This window comes from Pan troglodytes, chromosome 6 (assembly GCF_028858775.2).
Source record: "Pan troglodytes isolate AG18354 chromosome 6, NHGRI_mPanTro3-v2.0_pri, whole genome shotgun sequence".
Lineage (NCBI taxonomy): Eukaryota > Metazoa > Chordata > Mammalia > Primates > Hominidae > Pan > Pan troglodytes.
In genome coordinates, this window is record NC_072404.2 from 8788396 (window position 1) to 8804100 (window position 15705).

Genomic DNA, 15705 nt, shown 5'->3' on the forward strand with positions numbered 1-15705 from the left:
TTCCTCTCGCCCTCTTTTCTTTTGGGACGGTGTTTCGGAGCTGCCATGTCGTCCCTTTCCAGCATCCCTGTGGTAGCCCTCCACCAGCCTGTTCTCAGACGTGCTCGAGGCCAGTTTTTCCTGATTCTGTTTCTACCTGGTTTGTCTTCTTGGACCAGAGCTAGAGTTTGACAGACGGACGCTGCTTTCAATCCCTGTCTGAGGAAAGGGAGATGATGAAAGCTGGGAACTTGTCTGAGGCTAGTGGATTTTCTCCTGCTAGCTAGTAAGTGTCCCAACCTCCAGTGGACTCCTGCCTCGAGCTGTGGTCAGCACAGAGCTCTGGGTGCCTCCACACTTCCTGGCTCCACCAAGGACCCTTTCCTTTTGAGTGTTCTCCCCGAACTTTTCCCCGGCTTCTATTCCCGACTCTGGGTCTGTTTCTTTCTAGATGGGAAGGTGTCAGAATGTTTAGGGTTGCAATGGCTCTTTCTTGCCTCAATACTACCTTAAGGGACTGGGGCTGGGGTCAGGAAATGCACTACACACCCTAGAATCTTCTTTTTGCCTTGGGTGCTGTGTTCATGCTCATACGAGTCTCAGTATTTCTTCCTCTGCTCCCAGTCTAGAATCCATTTGGAAATCAAAACAGGAGTCAGGTGGATAGAGATGAAAACACTGGCCTTCTGACTAAAAAGTCTGGTTTTGGGTTTGTAGCCAAGTAGGCTCCTGACCACTGCCATAGTGGGACAAACGCAGGGGAGGTGGCCCTACAACTCTGGCAGGAGGAAGGCATGTCCCCTGTGGGGAGGGCGGCTCCCAAAGAGAGAACCTGGAAGGAATCTACAGGGCCTGAGCCCCGCCTGCTTACTGCCTTCCCCAAAATCCACCAGTCAAGCAAGTCACTCCTTCCCCGAGCAAAGGGGGATAAGGGATGGCAGGAGAGGCAAGAGAATCACAGTAGCTGAGATCTCTCTGCAAGGAAACATGAGGCTAGGAAAGTGAGAATCCCACCCATCAGAGTAAAGCCCAACCTGATCTTACAGGTTTACTCGGAGGATCAAAGACATAACAGATAAGGTGCTTCAAACACACAAGCTCCCTGCCAAGTGGGCTATGGCGGTGTGCACCTGTGTCCTAGCTACCCAGGAGGCTGAGGTTGGAAGATCACTTGAGCCCAGGAGGTCGAAGCTACAGTGAGCTGTGATTGCACCACTGCACATCAGCCTAGGTGACAGAGCAAGACCCTGTCTCAAAAAAATTAATGAAAAAAAAACCCCAAAAAACAAAAGCTCCCAATGCACAGAGAAGGTATCAAGGTATCATTCCTTCCAGGTATCATTCTTCTCATCTCCTCAGCTTCTGCAGTACCTAGCACATAAACACACACTTAATAGGCATTTGTTGACTTGCTGTCCTAAGATCATTACTTTTCATGAGGCATCTGCTTTAACTAGTGCGTTCCAGCAGTCCTGGTATGTTTAAAAACAGTCTCATTGTGCTACGGTCATACCAGATAAGTACTGATAAGAAGGTAAATGACCGGTTTTCTATTTCTCAATTCTGACCAGCTCATCTCCCAGGGAGTTTTGCCTCCTGGTCCACATCACTCCATACTTTTAACAGAGTTTTCGATCCATATCTATCTAATCAAGTCATCAGAACCTTAGGGAAAAACAGTTCCTCTCCCCACCCTAAAACTAAAATTATGGAACTTCACTTTCTTTTCTTTTTTTTTGAGATGGAGTCTCACTCTGTCGCCCAGGCTGGAGTGCAGTGGCGTGATCTCTGCTCACTGCAAACTATACCTCCCGGGTTCACGCCATTCTCCTGCCTCAGCCTCCCGAGTAGCTGGGACTACAGGCGCCTGCCATCACGCCCGGCTAATTTTTTGTATTTTTAGTAGAGACGGGATTTCACCGTGTTAGCCAGGATGGTCTCGATCTCCTGACCTCGTGATCCGCCCGCCTCGGCCTCCCAAAGTGCTGGGATTACAGGCGTGAACCACCGCACCCCGCCTGGAACTTCATTTTCTTAAAAAAAACACAAGTGGTCACAAAAATATAAATAGTTATTAGTCACCTCATGTGCGCCAAAAATTGTAGATATAAAACTGAGCATGAGTGGAAAACACAGATTAAAAGTCTTGTTAGTAAGTATTATACAAGTAAACATCTGAACCAGCTATTCCCTCTTACCTGTAATGGAAACCGGAAGGCAGGTGAGACTTTAAGTAATGACTCCCTTATCACAAGGGTTTTGCCTGGAATACTGTGTATCTTGTCTACAAACATGTGCAAAATTTTACCCTTAAAATGAATGTAATTTGCATCCCGTGGAGTTGTCAGTGACTGCCAGTATCTCACCTTGACTGAGCATCAAACTGTTTTGTTACAAATTTGTCCGCAGCCCAAATCCCTGATTTTGGCCCCAGGACATCGTTAGACTAGTCCAGGTGGATGTGTTCATCCATCTAATGGACAGTCGAAAGGCCTCTTCCACTAGGCAAGGCCTCCCCTCTCCTCCAAGTGACTTTCCCAGTGATGTTCCAGCTCATGCCCTGTCCTCCCGTTGTGTTTCCTGTCCCCAGAGAAGTGAACTAGGAATCAGCTCCATGAGGCCAGGACTGTGTCTCCTCCACTCACTACCATACACGCAGCAGAGCACAAAGCCTAGCTCTGAACGACAGAGCAGGTCCTCCCGTGGACCCCGCATCTAGCCTGGCCTTTCCCAGTTGAGACCAGGCAACCTCCACTGACTGCCCCAAACAGGCACTCGAGGGCTGCGAGGAGTCCACGCCATGCACCATCACTGGAACGTTCCACCAGGGTGACGAGAGAATTAGCACAGATTCTTCGGGTCTCAGTGTTCCTCAGGCTTAGTTTCTGTTCAGCTTGGCTTAAGCAGCTATTGATTACCCGTGCCTGGCACACTTCCACCAGCAAATACCCACTACGGCTGGTTCTCTGCTGCTGTGGTCTGATTTAACAGGGCCATGTGACAAAGTTGGTGCTGTGGACTTCAGACTAGACAGTAAAATAGATGCTGACGTTCACAGAGAGGTGCCATCTACTTGGTCTCTACTTAAGAAAGTGGGGGTCAGGGATGTTTTCTTCCCCTTGCCGTCCAGAGCGGCTGGATGTGCTGCCCTCCAGCACCTTTCTAGCTGCTTGCAAGAGCTCCCACCCTCTGCTTCTCTGTCCTCTGGATGCTGCACTTCCAAAGCAGACGTTCCAAATGCATTTGGTCAACGGAATCAACCAGAAGCGTGGGCTTCTCTAACGGCTAACACAGGATACAAGTCATGTTTTCCATTCTGCAAAACCTGGACACACCTGAGCATTTATCCTCACAGAGAGAAAGACTAACCCATCACACGGTGAGCAACGAATATTCACACTCGGCTTTTAGGATTAAAAGGCAATCCGGTGGTCCTGAGCAGCTGCTCTGTCCAGTCCACTTGAAGCCTCCATTTCTTTTAAGTACAAACAAACCATAATAGTTACAGCATGAAATGAGCCGGCCTGTCATTATGGGATGGCACTGCCCTTCAGGTGATGCAAGTTAAGCCCTAGGTCCATTACACAACATCAGCTTCTTTGGTTTGAACATCACCCTATAATTACATCTCTAGATAAGCCCGAAGTTTAAATCTTCAGTTCCATTTAAAACCGATACGATCCATGAACCCACTCTCAACTGAGTAAGAACAGAAAATAATTACGAGCTGTCAACGGAACACTATCTCACATCAAGCACAGCTGGCTTCCAAATCTCACATGACAGATGACTGAAGGTCAAACCCTGCTCCCCCTAATTATTTCGTTAAGATAATCAACATGTAAACTCCAAAGCTGGGGGACAAGACCAATCACTCATGTGTTCTGAATCCCCAAAAATGGCCAGAGGAGTCTCTCTGGATTTAGTTAGCTGATGGAAAAAGATGTTTTTGCATTTGTTTTGTTTTGTCTTTTGGTATTACAAAAGGACCAACCCCGTATGTCAAAGCATAAGGTAAACCTGTTAAATGCAATTTGCCAACAAGGCCATAAAAACCCAACTGTGCTTCCAGACCCCAGAAGCAGATGTATGCTTCCGCCGCCACGCAAACCCGCTGCAGCATCAAGCCCAAAGAGGCGCTTCTGAACTCCCAAGACAGAGACTCTTAAAGGCCAGAACAGCAGAGGAGGCTTCTTCAAAGTTCCATACGTCCTGGCAAAAAGTACATGTGATACAGCAAACAATTCTTCAAAAAAAAATTTAATTTCCAAAACTTTTACATAATCTTTGATATTCTACAACAAAAGCTGTTAACCTGCAGTGCATGGGCCACTAGTAGGCCCACTCTTGGGATTCAGGATGTCCAAACACTCCCCTGAAACCCTACACAGATACATGAATTTTCTAGGGAGAAGGCCCACAGCTTTCAGCTAGAGTGCTGCGACTGCAGTCCAAAGCAAGCCACCACGTTACAACCACTCCTTTGGACTAGAAAGTTCTGATTCTTTAGTATCTCTATGTATTTGAATTTTCTGTCTTAGCTGATAAATGTAGAGGTATTAAGATGGTTCTCATTTGTGTATTCTTCTCCACTTGCTGAAATCCTACAGAACCTTCAAAGGCCAGCTCAAATCACAATTCAATAAGGCTTTTTTAGATACCTCAGCCAGAATTAATCTTCCCACTGGGCTCCTGCAACACCTCTCCAGTGGCATTTACCATGGTATCCATTCACGCTGTATGTTAAAGTTACTTGTGGAACTGTCTCCCCAGCTTGAGAGTGTGAGTGGAGAGTAGGGGCTCTGCAATATGCACTGAATATCCCTTCTGCATCAGCGCCTAGCACAATGCCTTGGAGATTTTGTTGAACTTGATCTTTTTGTTTCAGTGGCAACAAGAGACCACCCACTCTAATCATCTAATTCTTCAAAAAGTTTCTAAAATCAGCCAAACAGTCACGCACCGCGTAATGATGTTTTGGTAAAAGATGAACCACATATACGATGGTGGTCCCATAAGGTTATAACACCAGATTTTTACAGCACGTTTTCTATGTTTAGATACATAAATGCTTGCCATTGTGCTACAATGGCCCACAGTATTCAGTATAGTAACATGCGGTACAGGTTTGCAGTCTGGGAGCAATAGGCCTAGGTATACGGTCAGCTATATTATCTAGGTTTGTGTAGGTCCACTCTAAGATGTTTGTGTAAGAACCTCACCTAACGATGCATTTCCTGGACGGGATCCCAGTCGTTAAGCAATGCGTGACTATGCATCGCGATGCGTGACTATACATTGCGATGTGTGACTATACATTTGCATATAAGACAAGTCTACCTTGGGGTTGCTTTTAAAGGCTACACTAATGCAATCATGTGGATGGTCAGGACTTCTAGTCTATATAACAAGGAACCTTCAGACAGCTAACATTTTATCCACTTCTAACTGGATGTGAAATTTAGTAATGAAAACGCTCTTGGGATTTAACGCATCACACATACGTCAGGGAATGGAAGCACTGTGAGATAAATCTAAGCTGGCCTGATGTCGTCCAACAGCCTAAGGCACACCCCACCACCAGAGACATTATTACACAACTTCGGGAACACCAAATACACAAACTTTAAGGACAGCCCAGTCAGGAAGTGAGGAGATATCATCTGTAGAATTAGAAAAATAAAAAGAATAAACTAGGCTGTTCGCCACACCCCCATTGATGTCGGCCCACGGGGGTTGCCGGTCCCTTTAACTGGCATGTACCAAGTCCTTCCAGGTGACATTTCCTCCCTGTGTCCCAGCTTTTAGGGATCATTGGCCATGGGTCCAAGGGGAGGGAATGTGGAGACAGGGTTGTATTTGCCGGGGAATTCTGGGCCGACAGGGAGCAAGAGCGCGCTTGGGGGCAAAGTCCCATTGTCTCATGCTGTTCTCCAGTCCCGAGATGGTGGCCACCATGAAGAAGACGGCTGCAGAAGATGTCAATGTTACTTTCGAAGAGCAACAAAAGATAAACAAATCTGCATGGAATACAAGTAGAATCACAGAGCTGAAGGAAGAAATAGAAGTAAAACAGAAACAACTCCAAAACGTAGAAGATGCTCGTGACGGTACCATGCTTGCAGATGCTGACTGCTTAATGATGCCTTATCAAATCGGTGATGTCTTCATTAGCCATTCTCAAGAAGAAACACAGGAAATGTTAGAAGCAGCAAATAAAAATTTGCAAGAAGCAACTGACGCCTTAGAATCCAAAGTCGAAGCAATTCAGTGGGTGTGAGCAGATTTGAAAGTTCAGTTGTATGCAAAATTTGGGAGCAGCATAAACCTTGAAGCTGATGAAAGTTAAACATTTTATAATACTTAAAAAAATTTGTTTAATAAACTTGATTATTGTTTAAGAAAAAAAGAATAAACTAGAAAGTCTTACTGGCAATCTTTACAAAAAAAATCAAAGCAACTAGTAGATTCAAATAATGAACTGCAGAGGATAGAGTGAGGTAATGAAGTCCTCGCACTATCTAACAGAAATCCTATGTGCAAATTCAGGCACAACTGTGATCAAGATGGAAAAGCCCCAGACACTGAGTAAAAAGACCAGGATGATGGAGACTTCCACAAAGTAACAGCTCTACTCCTCCCAGGTCTGCCCCCTTACAGCTAAAGAGAAAGTTCTGAATGTAACACAACCAGCAAGTGCAGAAAGAAGGTGGAAAGAAGGCGGCAGGCTACCCAGCGACCTCAGGACTTGAGGGATGACAAGGCAGTGAGTTCTCTGGGTGTCCTTACTGCCTCCTACTTACCCAGGATGGGTGCTGCAGAAGCCTCCAAGCTGGAACAGCCAAAAGGTACAGAGAAAAAGAACTCCAAGAAGAGCCTGTTCTTGGCCAAAGGACCCAGAAAAGGATGCTCTTACAACAGCAGACCTTTTTGGCAATGCCCGTCCTATTCCAAATAACAAGAGAAGGCCAGGTGCAGTGGCCCACACCTGTAATCCCAGCACTTTGGGAGGCCGAGGCGGGTGGATCGCCTGAGGTCAGGAGTTCGAGACCAGCCTGGCCAACATGGTGAAGTCCCATTTCTACTAAAAATACAAAAATTAGCTGGGCATGGTGGTGCGTGCCTGTAGTCCCAGCTACTTGGGAGGCTGAGGCAGGAGAATCGCTTGAACCTGGGTGGCGGAGGTTGCAGTGAGCCAAGATTGCGCCACTGCACTCCAGCCTGGGCAACAAGAGCGAAACTCCATCTCAACAACAACAAAAAACAAATACAAGAGAAAACATCAGCAGAGAAACCACATATACCACCCACTGAGGTTTCAGTGGAATTGAGGGGGAAATTGATCTTCTACCCTCAAGGAACCAGGTGACATGCTCCAAGTGGCATGTCAAATAGTGCTGGCAGGGCCAAGCAGGGATCTCACCTCCCATTCTCTGCCTGGAAGAAGCAGGAGGTGCTCCAATTCCCTCACCAGGGTGGTGTCAGCAGGGCCCAGTGGGGAAGTGCACCCCCACCACGAGGCAGAAAGAGGGGATGGGAAGGTGGGAGGGGGGAAGGCTGGACTAGCTGTCGCTTTGCTACCCCCTCCCATTCCCTAGAATCAGCAACGCCCAGAGGGGAGCTGATGTTCCAACCCCACTCAACAAGGCCACAGGGTCTCAGGGACCCGGAGGTCATTAACAAAAGTGCTAACAGCCCTAAGTCAGAGTCCCAGAAGGAGATGAGAGAGAGGGACTGAAATAGTCATTCAAGAAATAATGGCTGAAAACTTCCCACATTTGGCAAGAGACATAAATGTACAGATTCAAGAAGCCAAGCAAACCCCAAATATAATAAACGGGATGAAGCCTGTGCCAAGACAAATCATAATGAAACTTCTGAAAACTAAACATAGAACTCTTCAAAGCAGCCAGAGAGGAGCAATGCATGAACTCGGAGAGGAGACCAACTCAAACGACAGTAGATTTCTCTTCTGAAACAATGTGAAGGTATCCTTCAGGAATGAAGAGGAAATACAGGCATTCTTGGACAAAGGAAAGCTAAGAGAATCTGTTGCAAGCAAACTGATCGTTAAAGAATGGCTAAAGGAAGTTCTCTAAACAGAAAGGAAATGACAACAGAAGAAGGCTTAGAGCTTCAGAAAGAAGACCATCAGAATAGGTAAAAAAAAAAAAAAAAAAAAAAAAAAAAAAAGGGACAATTTTATTCAGTCAAAAGGGGGGAAAGATAATATAATCTCCTACTCCTAATGAGTTTTTAAAATCACAGTTGATGACTGAAGTAAACCACCTGATGTGGCATTCAAAGTCTGTTAAGAAGTGCTAAGACATTTGTAGTGAAGTGGGGTGGGTAAATGGGCCCAAGCAGAAGTAAAGTTTCTACACTTAAAGCTGTAAAACATCAGGGCCAGGAGACTGGGATAAGTTACACATGTATACTGCAAACCTAAGGCAACTACCAAGAAAATAATACAAAGCATTATACTTAAAAAAAAAAATCAATCTCAGCCAGGGAGGACAGTTCATGCCTGTAATCTTGGCACTTTGGCCAGGAGACTGGGATAAGTTACATATGTATACTGTAAACCTAGGGGAACTACCAAGAAAATAATACAAAGCATTATACTTAAAAAAAAAAAAAATCAGCCAGGGAGGATAGCTCATGCCTATAATCTCGGCACTTTGGCTGAGGCAGGAGGATGGCTTTGAGGCTAGCAATTCAAGAGCAGCCTAAGTAACATAGTGGAACCCTATCTACAAAAAATAAATATAGATTAAAAATTAGCTGGGTGTGGTGGTGCACATCTGTAGTCCCGGCTACTAGGGAGGCTGAGGTGGGAGGATGGCTTGGGTCCAGGAGGTCAAGACTACAGTGAGCCATGATCGTGCCACTGCGCTTCAGCCTAGGCAATAGCAAAATACCTTGTCTCTAAGATAGTAACAGTCATAATAATGACTTTACCCTAAATGTAAAGAGTGGATTAAAAGATATGATGCAACAATATGCTGTCTATATGAAACTCACTTCAAAACAAGGGTATTAAAAGAATGGAGAAATATATATTATGAAAGCATTAATAAAAACATAAGTGGCTATATTAAAATATCTGATAATGGAGACTTCAAAGAAAATTACTGGAGAAAAAAGAAGGACATTACATAATAAAAAAGGTTAATCTATCAAGATATAATAATCCTAAACATTTATGCACCACACAACAGAACCTCAAAATACAGGAAACAAAAACTGATAGAGCTAAAGAAGAAATAGACAAATCCACAATTATAGTTGAGGACTCTTAACTGACAGAACTACTGAACAATCAGCAAGGATATAGAACTCAACACCACTATCAATCAAGATCTGACACATGTAGAACATTCCACCAAACGAGCATACGCGTTTAACATGTACTTATGGGACGTTCACCAACACAAGACCACAGAACATCTGCCAAATAGACCGTATCCTAGGCCAGAAAACAAACCAACACATTTAAAAGAAGTGAAACCATACACAGTATACTCTCTGTCCATAGTGGAGTCGAACCAGAAATCAACAAAAGAGAGACAACAGGAAAATCTTTTCTTTTTTTTTGAGGCAGGGTCTTACTCTGTCGCCCAGGATAAAGTGCAGTGGCACGATGTTGGCTCACTGCAACCTTTGCCTCCCAGGTTCAAGTGATCCTCCCACCCGCCTCCCAGGTTCAAGTGTGCACCACCACACCCGGCTAATTTGTTTGTTTTTGAAATGGAGTCTTGCTCTGTCGCCCAGGCTGGGTACAGTGGCGTGCTCTCTGTGCACTGCAACCTATGCCTCCTAGGTTCAAGTGATTCTCCTGCCTCAGCCTACTGAGTAGCTGGGATTACAGGCACCTGCTACTGCACCCAGCCAATTTTTGTATTTTTTGTAGAGATGGGGTTTCACCATATTGCCCAGGTTGGTCTTGAACTCCTGGGTTCAAGCAATCTGCCTGTCTTGGCCTCCCAAAGTGCTGGGATTACAGGCATGAGCCATTGCACCTGGCCATGACATTTATGAAATGACAAAATTATCGAATTAAAGAACAGAGGCGGGGCACGGTATCTCACATCTGGCACTTTGGGAGGCCGAGGCGGGTGGATCACGAGGTCAGGAGTTGGGGATCAGCCTGGCCAACATGGTAAAACCCCGTCTCTACTAAATACACAAAAATTAGCTGGACGTGGTGGTGGGCGCCTGTAATCCCAGCTACCTGGGAGGCTGGGACAGGAGAATCGCTTGAACCCCAGGGCGGAGGTTGCCGTGAGCTGAGATTGCGCCACTGCACTCCAGCCTGGGCGACAGAGCAAGACTCTGTCTCAAAACAACAACAGAATAGATTATTCACCGCCAGGGTCTGGGACAGGAAGGGGAGAGAGTGGCTACAAAAGAGCAACATGAAGGGTCCTTCTCTGATGGAAAGGCTCTGTATCGTGACTGTATCGACGTCAATATCCTGGTTGTAAGATTGTGCTGTCTAGTTCTACAGAACATAACCACTGAGGGAAAGCTGGCAGAGGGTATGTGGGATCTCTACTATTTCTTACAACTGCATAGGACTCCAGAATTATCTCAAAATCAAAAGTTTAATTTTTAAAAAAGGCATGTTTAGTTCCTAGCTCTGCCATCTGCTAATTAGGTAGCTGACTTTGAACAGATTTTAATGTCTCTATCCTCAATTTCCTCATTCACTAAATCAGGTAATACCATCTGAAGCATTATGAAAATTCAACACCATATTTGAAAGGATCAGGCACGATGTGTACAGCACACAGTCCATGCTCTAGAAGGAGCCTGTCAACACTAAACCTCTATATAGCCACAAATATTCTTCTAAATGGTGCCATTCAAATGTCCAGTACTAAAGGCACTGCAGAACAATTTATTTAAAGTCTCTTCCCTGGCCAGGTTTAGTATTTCACACATGTAATCCCAGCACTTTGGGAGGCTGAGGCAGGTGGTTCGCTTGAGTTCAAGAGCTCAAGACCAGCCTGGGCAACATAGTGAGACCCCATCTCTACAAAAATGAGCTGGGTGTGGTGGTACACACCTACAGTCCCAGCTACTTGGGAGGCTGAGGTGGGAGGATTGCTTGAGCCCACGAGGCGAGGCAAGGCCACAGTGAGCCATAATCCTGCCACTGCACTCCAGCCTGGGTGACAGAATGAGACTCTGTCTCAAAAAATAAATATAAAAAAATAAAATAGTCTCTTCTCAAAGTGATCTGTTCGAATAAAAATGCGGGGGTGGGGGCTGACGAGGAGGAAATGATTTTTGGTTTTAAATTGAAAGATGAATTTCTAACTTGTTATTGAAATGGTCACGACACATGAAGTGAGTTTAATATGGAACTATAATTAGTAAAAAAACAAAGCTGGAAAGAAGAACTAGGACACCAGTTAACACATTTTGTTTCTGCTGATAAGAAAGTCAGTGGAAGTTAGTGTTTCTATGCATCAGGAGGTTGAGTTTTCTTTTTTTCTTTTTCTTTTTTTTTTTTTTTTTTCAGACGGAGTTTCGCTGAGTTGCCCAGGCTAGAGTGCAGTGGTGCGATCTCGGCTCACTGCAAGCTCCGCCTCCCAGGTTCACCCCATTCTCCTGCCAGGAGGTTGAGTTTTCTAACACGCACTTCATACACGGATTTAGATTTCAGATTCTATGTTTCCAAATACTTTCTCCATCTTCTGAGTTGGAAGAAACTAGAGACAGTCAAACTGCTATACTTTTATGCCTGCCTGGTTCTGAGGTCTGGGCAAGCAGCAAAAATAAAATCAGGATCTTCAACAGAGAAGTTAGAGGGCAGGCCCTGAGACAGCCAAATGCACTTGAACACAGACGCTCCCAGTGAGCTAAGCTGGGCACCTAGTCTTCAAAGTTCACGAAGTATCTGACCAGAGCTCTGACGCACCGAGAGCCTTTGCAAAGAGGTAAAATGAAAAAGGGTGTTTTATCAAGTTATTTTCTCCCCTTCACAACCCTAAAGGAGCTCTATGAAAATGAAACATTTCCATGAGAAGTATGTCAAGTGGGAATACTGGCCTGGAAGTCTGGAGGCCAGGATTCCAGCACAGAGACCCCAGGAAGGAGTCACTTCATCTCTAGGGCTGAGGCAGGAGTCCTTATGGGTAAGTGATACAAATGTACCCGATAGGTTTCTACGGGGCTTTGCTAAATTTAAAATCTCCCAGGCACCATAAAACCTCGTCTCCAGGCAGGTTTTCTGGCATGGCAAACTTCTCTCCGAATCTGCTTTGAGATGATTGTCCTCGCCTCTAACTTGGTTTCCCCAAAATGGGCTGGGGAAAAAGTGGTGAGGGGACAAGGAAAGGGTAGGGAGGGAGGGAGGGAGGGAGGGAGGAAGGAAGAAAGGGAGGGAGGGAGAAAGGAAGGGAGGAAGGAAGAAAAGAAAAAAGAAAGGAAGGGAGGAAGGAAGAAAAGAAAAAAGGAAGGAAGGGAGAAAGAAAGGAAGAAAAGGAAGGAAAGCGGGAAGGAAAGAAAGGAAAGGAAGGAAAGGAAGGAAAGGAAGGAAAGGAAGGAAAGGAAGGAAAGGAAGGAAAGGAAGGAAAGGAAGGAAGAAAGGAAGGAAGGAAAGGAAGGAAGAAAGGAAGGAAGGAAAAAGGGAGGGAGGACAAAGGACGCTATTTAGGTGTAAGCCAGGCTGCACTGTTCCCTCATCATCAGTTTCCTCCAGATCTTCCTTGGGGCCCTTTAACACAGGCTCACGGTACTGAGAGACTGGAACCCCGACTTTATCAACTCTATGGTTCTTTTATTTTTTTCACTGCCACTCAGGCTGGAGTGCAGTGGCCCAAACATGGCTCACTGCAGCCTCAACCTCCCAGGCTCAACCAATTCTCCTACCTCAGCCGCTCAAGCAACTGGGACTACAGGTGCATTCCACCATGCCCAACTAATGTGTTCATTTTTGTGGCACTGAGGTCTTGCTATGTTGCCCAGGTTGGTCTCAAACTTCTGGCCTCAAGTGATCCTCCTGCCTCAGCTTCCCAAAGTGCAGGGATTACAGGCACGAGCCATCACACCTGGCCGACGTCTACAGCTTCTTTCACAAATATGGCAAAGAGAAAAAAGGAAGCAAGAGACAGGAGAATCTGGAGATTCATTGCAATGCATGTCGAGTCAAACAAAACAATTATGCCACAATGGAGGAATTCTGAACACTGGATATCTGGTGATAATGAGCTATTACTAATGTTTAGGTTTGCTAATGCTACTGCAGTTGTGTTTTTACATGGAGGCCTCATCTTTTAGCCACTCATATACATCCTAAAACGTTTCCTAATCCAACTACACAAAGTTGTATTTGCTTGGAGACCATGGGGAGGGCACAGGTGAATAGGATTGGCACAGAATTGATGACTGCTTTAGTTGGGCTGTAGGTACTTTACAGTCAATCTACTATTTTCTCTACTTTTGCATACATTTGAAGTTTTCCTATTAGAAAGTGTGGCTCACACCTGTAATCTCAGCACTTTGGGAGGCCCAGGTGGGAGGATGGCTTGAGACCAGCCTGGGCAAGAGAGTGAGAGCCTTTCTAAAAAAACAGAAAAGTAAAAAGAGTCTCATGGCTGGTTCCTGTCCAGTCTCCACTGCTCTTCTTCTAAGCTCAGCCGGAGGGCAGGGCAAGTTGGGCTCCTATCCCACAAATCTTCCAGTGGGAAATGGACAGATACCATTCTGCTAGGGCACATCCAGGAGGGGGCTAAGTGCCAAGCCCCCACTCCCCATCCCCAGAAGCTGGCCCGAGTTCCCACTCCCACGGTCCCCAGGCACCCTAGAGAGGGCAGAGGCAGACCGGGCGCCATGACTCATGCCTATAATCCCAGCACTTGAGGGAGACCAAGGCAGGAGGATCACTTGAGGCCAGGAGACTGAGACCAGCCTGGGCAACACGGCAAGACCCCATCTCTACAAAAAAAACTTAAAAATTAGCTGGGCTGGTGGTGCGCGCCTGTAATCCCACTACTTTGGGAGGCTAAGAAGGGAGTAGGGCTTGAGCCTGGGAGGTCGAGGCTGCAGTGAGCTGTGAGGGCGCCACTGCACTCAAGCCTGGGAAACACAGCGAGACCCCATCTCAAAAAGGGCGAGACGGGGTGGGGCAGAGACGACGCCAGCAGGCCTCGGGGAATGGGTCAGGGGGAGTGGGGTGCAGGCGGGGCTGGATCCAGCATCCTCGCCCCAGGGGTCCCCGCCCGCGGCGGCGGACCACGGAGGGGCCCAGGGCGGGGGTTAGCGCCCCGGCCCACCTGGGTGCAGGTGCTGGGCAGGGGGCGCGCGTCACCTTGAGGATGTTGTCGAAGATGGTGTCGCGGAACTCCAGCAGCGCCTTCTGGTCGAACTCGCGGCCGTGGATGATGCGCATCTGCTTGAGGAACGTGGACTTGCCGCTCTCGCCCGCGCCCAGCAACAGGATCTTCACCAGGCGCCGGACCGCGCGCCGCTCGCGGGCCAGCAGCGCGTCGATGTCGCGGCTACGCCTCCGGGCCTCGCGCTCCGCGTCGCGCGCGCCGCTGCCCGCCCTGCGCTCGCGGGCCCCGCCGGCCTCGGCCGGCAGCAGGCAGCGGCTGAGGGTCCGCACCACCCCGGACATGGCCCCTCAGGCCGCGGCCGCGCCCCGCCGGCGCCCGGGGGCCATGGACGCTCCCGCCGGCGAGGGCGAGCCCGGGCCGAGGCACCGCCCCACGCCCCGCCGCTCGCCTCAGGCCGCGTCCGCCGCCGCCGCTGCAGTCGCTCCGAGGCCCGCACTCGTCGCCCGGCCGCCACTCGGGCCCGGCGGAGGGGCGGGGCGGCGCCGCGTGAGGCCCGGCGGATTGGGCCGGCTGCCGTCCATCTGGCCGTGAGAGCCCTCCGATTGGCTCATCTCGCCAAGGGAGGCGGGCATCCCTTCCGGCCTCGGGGCGGGGTCGACGCCGAAAGAGGCGGGATCTTTGAGGTGAAGGCGCTTCTCATTGGACGCCCAGGCTGAGGTTCTTTCTTTCAGAATGAAAGGGAGGCGGGGTCGTCCGGGAGGCGGAGCGATCGTCCGCCATAGCCAATTATAATTGCTCTGAGTGGACATCAGTCATGCCCAACGGGCTTGGGATTGGGTGTTCGGGGGACGGGGCGTGACGAGAAGTGCCAGGTGTACAGAAAGATTCTCCCTTGGTTCCCAGATTGGGTCCGCCTGTGAGACCAGGACCTCGCGAAGTAGCCCAAAGGCTGGGAAATGCTGATAAGAGGTTCAGCTGCTCGTCGTATTCCCTCCGATGATCTTGTTTCTACACTATTTTCCTTCCAGAAACGCTGGAGGGGGATGGGCCATAAATTTCAAACACATGCACCCTTTGAGAGTGGCATGGGCTTCTAGGAGGCTTTGCGAAAAGCTGACTAATCACTAAAATCACCAGAAGCTCCCCCAAAAGTCTTATGTCTCACAGTGATTGAGAGAGTGGGGTCTGGAGTTGCTGGGCCTGAGTTGGAATCTCCAGTCGACCAGTTACTAGGTGTACTAGTTGCATAACTTTTTTAAGCAGCTTCCCCCACCCCCCCAACAAATCCTTTTGGATGTTCTTAGCTTCAGTTTCCTCATCTGTAAAACGGGGGTGTCATTGACGACATTGGTTATGGCTTGACATTGCTCAAATCGTCATGAAGATATAAACTGAGAACATGAACTTACCAAACACTTAGCACGTGAGCTAGCCCAAA

At 47.7% G+C, this 15705-nt stretch overlaps 2 protein-coding genes across 4 annotated transcripts in view; one reads left to right on the forward strand and one right to left on the reverse strand.

Annotated features, from left to right (window-relative positions):
• GNA12 (G protein subunit alpha 12) overlaps window positions 1-15705 on the reverse strand; it is a 140417-nt gene that overhangs the window by 99011 nt on the left and 25701 nt on the right. Inside the window, exon 1 of one of the 3 annotated variants that reach the window (XM_001137357.7) lies at window positions 14300-14755. The exons of 1 other annotated variant lie outside the window; for it this stretch is intronic. In XM_001137357.7, the coding sequence (XP_001137357.2) occupies window positions 14300-14608 (309 nt within the window). In that variant the 5' untranslated portion in view covers window positions 14609-14755. Of the gene's footprint in view, window positions 1-14264; window positions 14756-15705 lie in introns of those variants that run through there. One more of the 3 variants, XM_054687359.2, reaches the window with a different exon arrangement.
• On the forward strand, window positions 5924-6328 carry LOC129144519 (prefoldin subunit 4-like). The gene has a single exon (XM_054687360.1). It carries the CDS (start codon window positions 5924-5926, stop codon window positions 6257-6259), a length of 336 nt encoding a protein of 111 aa, XP_054543335.1. The 3' UTR covers window positions 6260-6328.

What these genes read in the sequence shown, in the direction of transcription:
- LOC129144519 (XM_054687360.1), top strand. Translation starts at nt 5,924, where the DNA reads ATGGTGGCCACCATGAAGAAGACGGCTGCAGAAGATGTCAATGTTACT.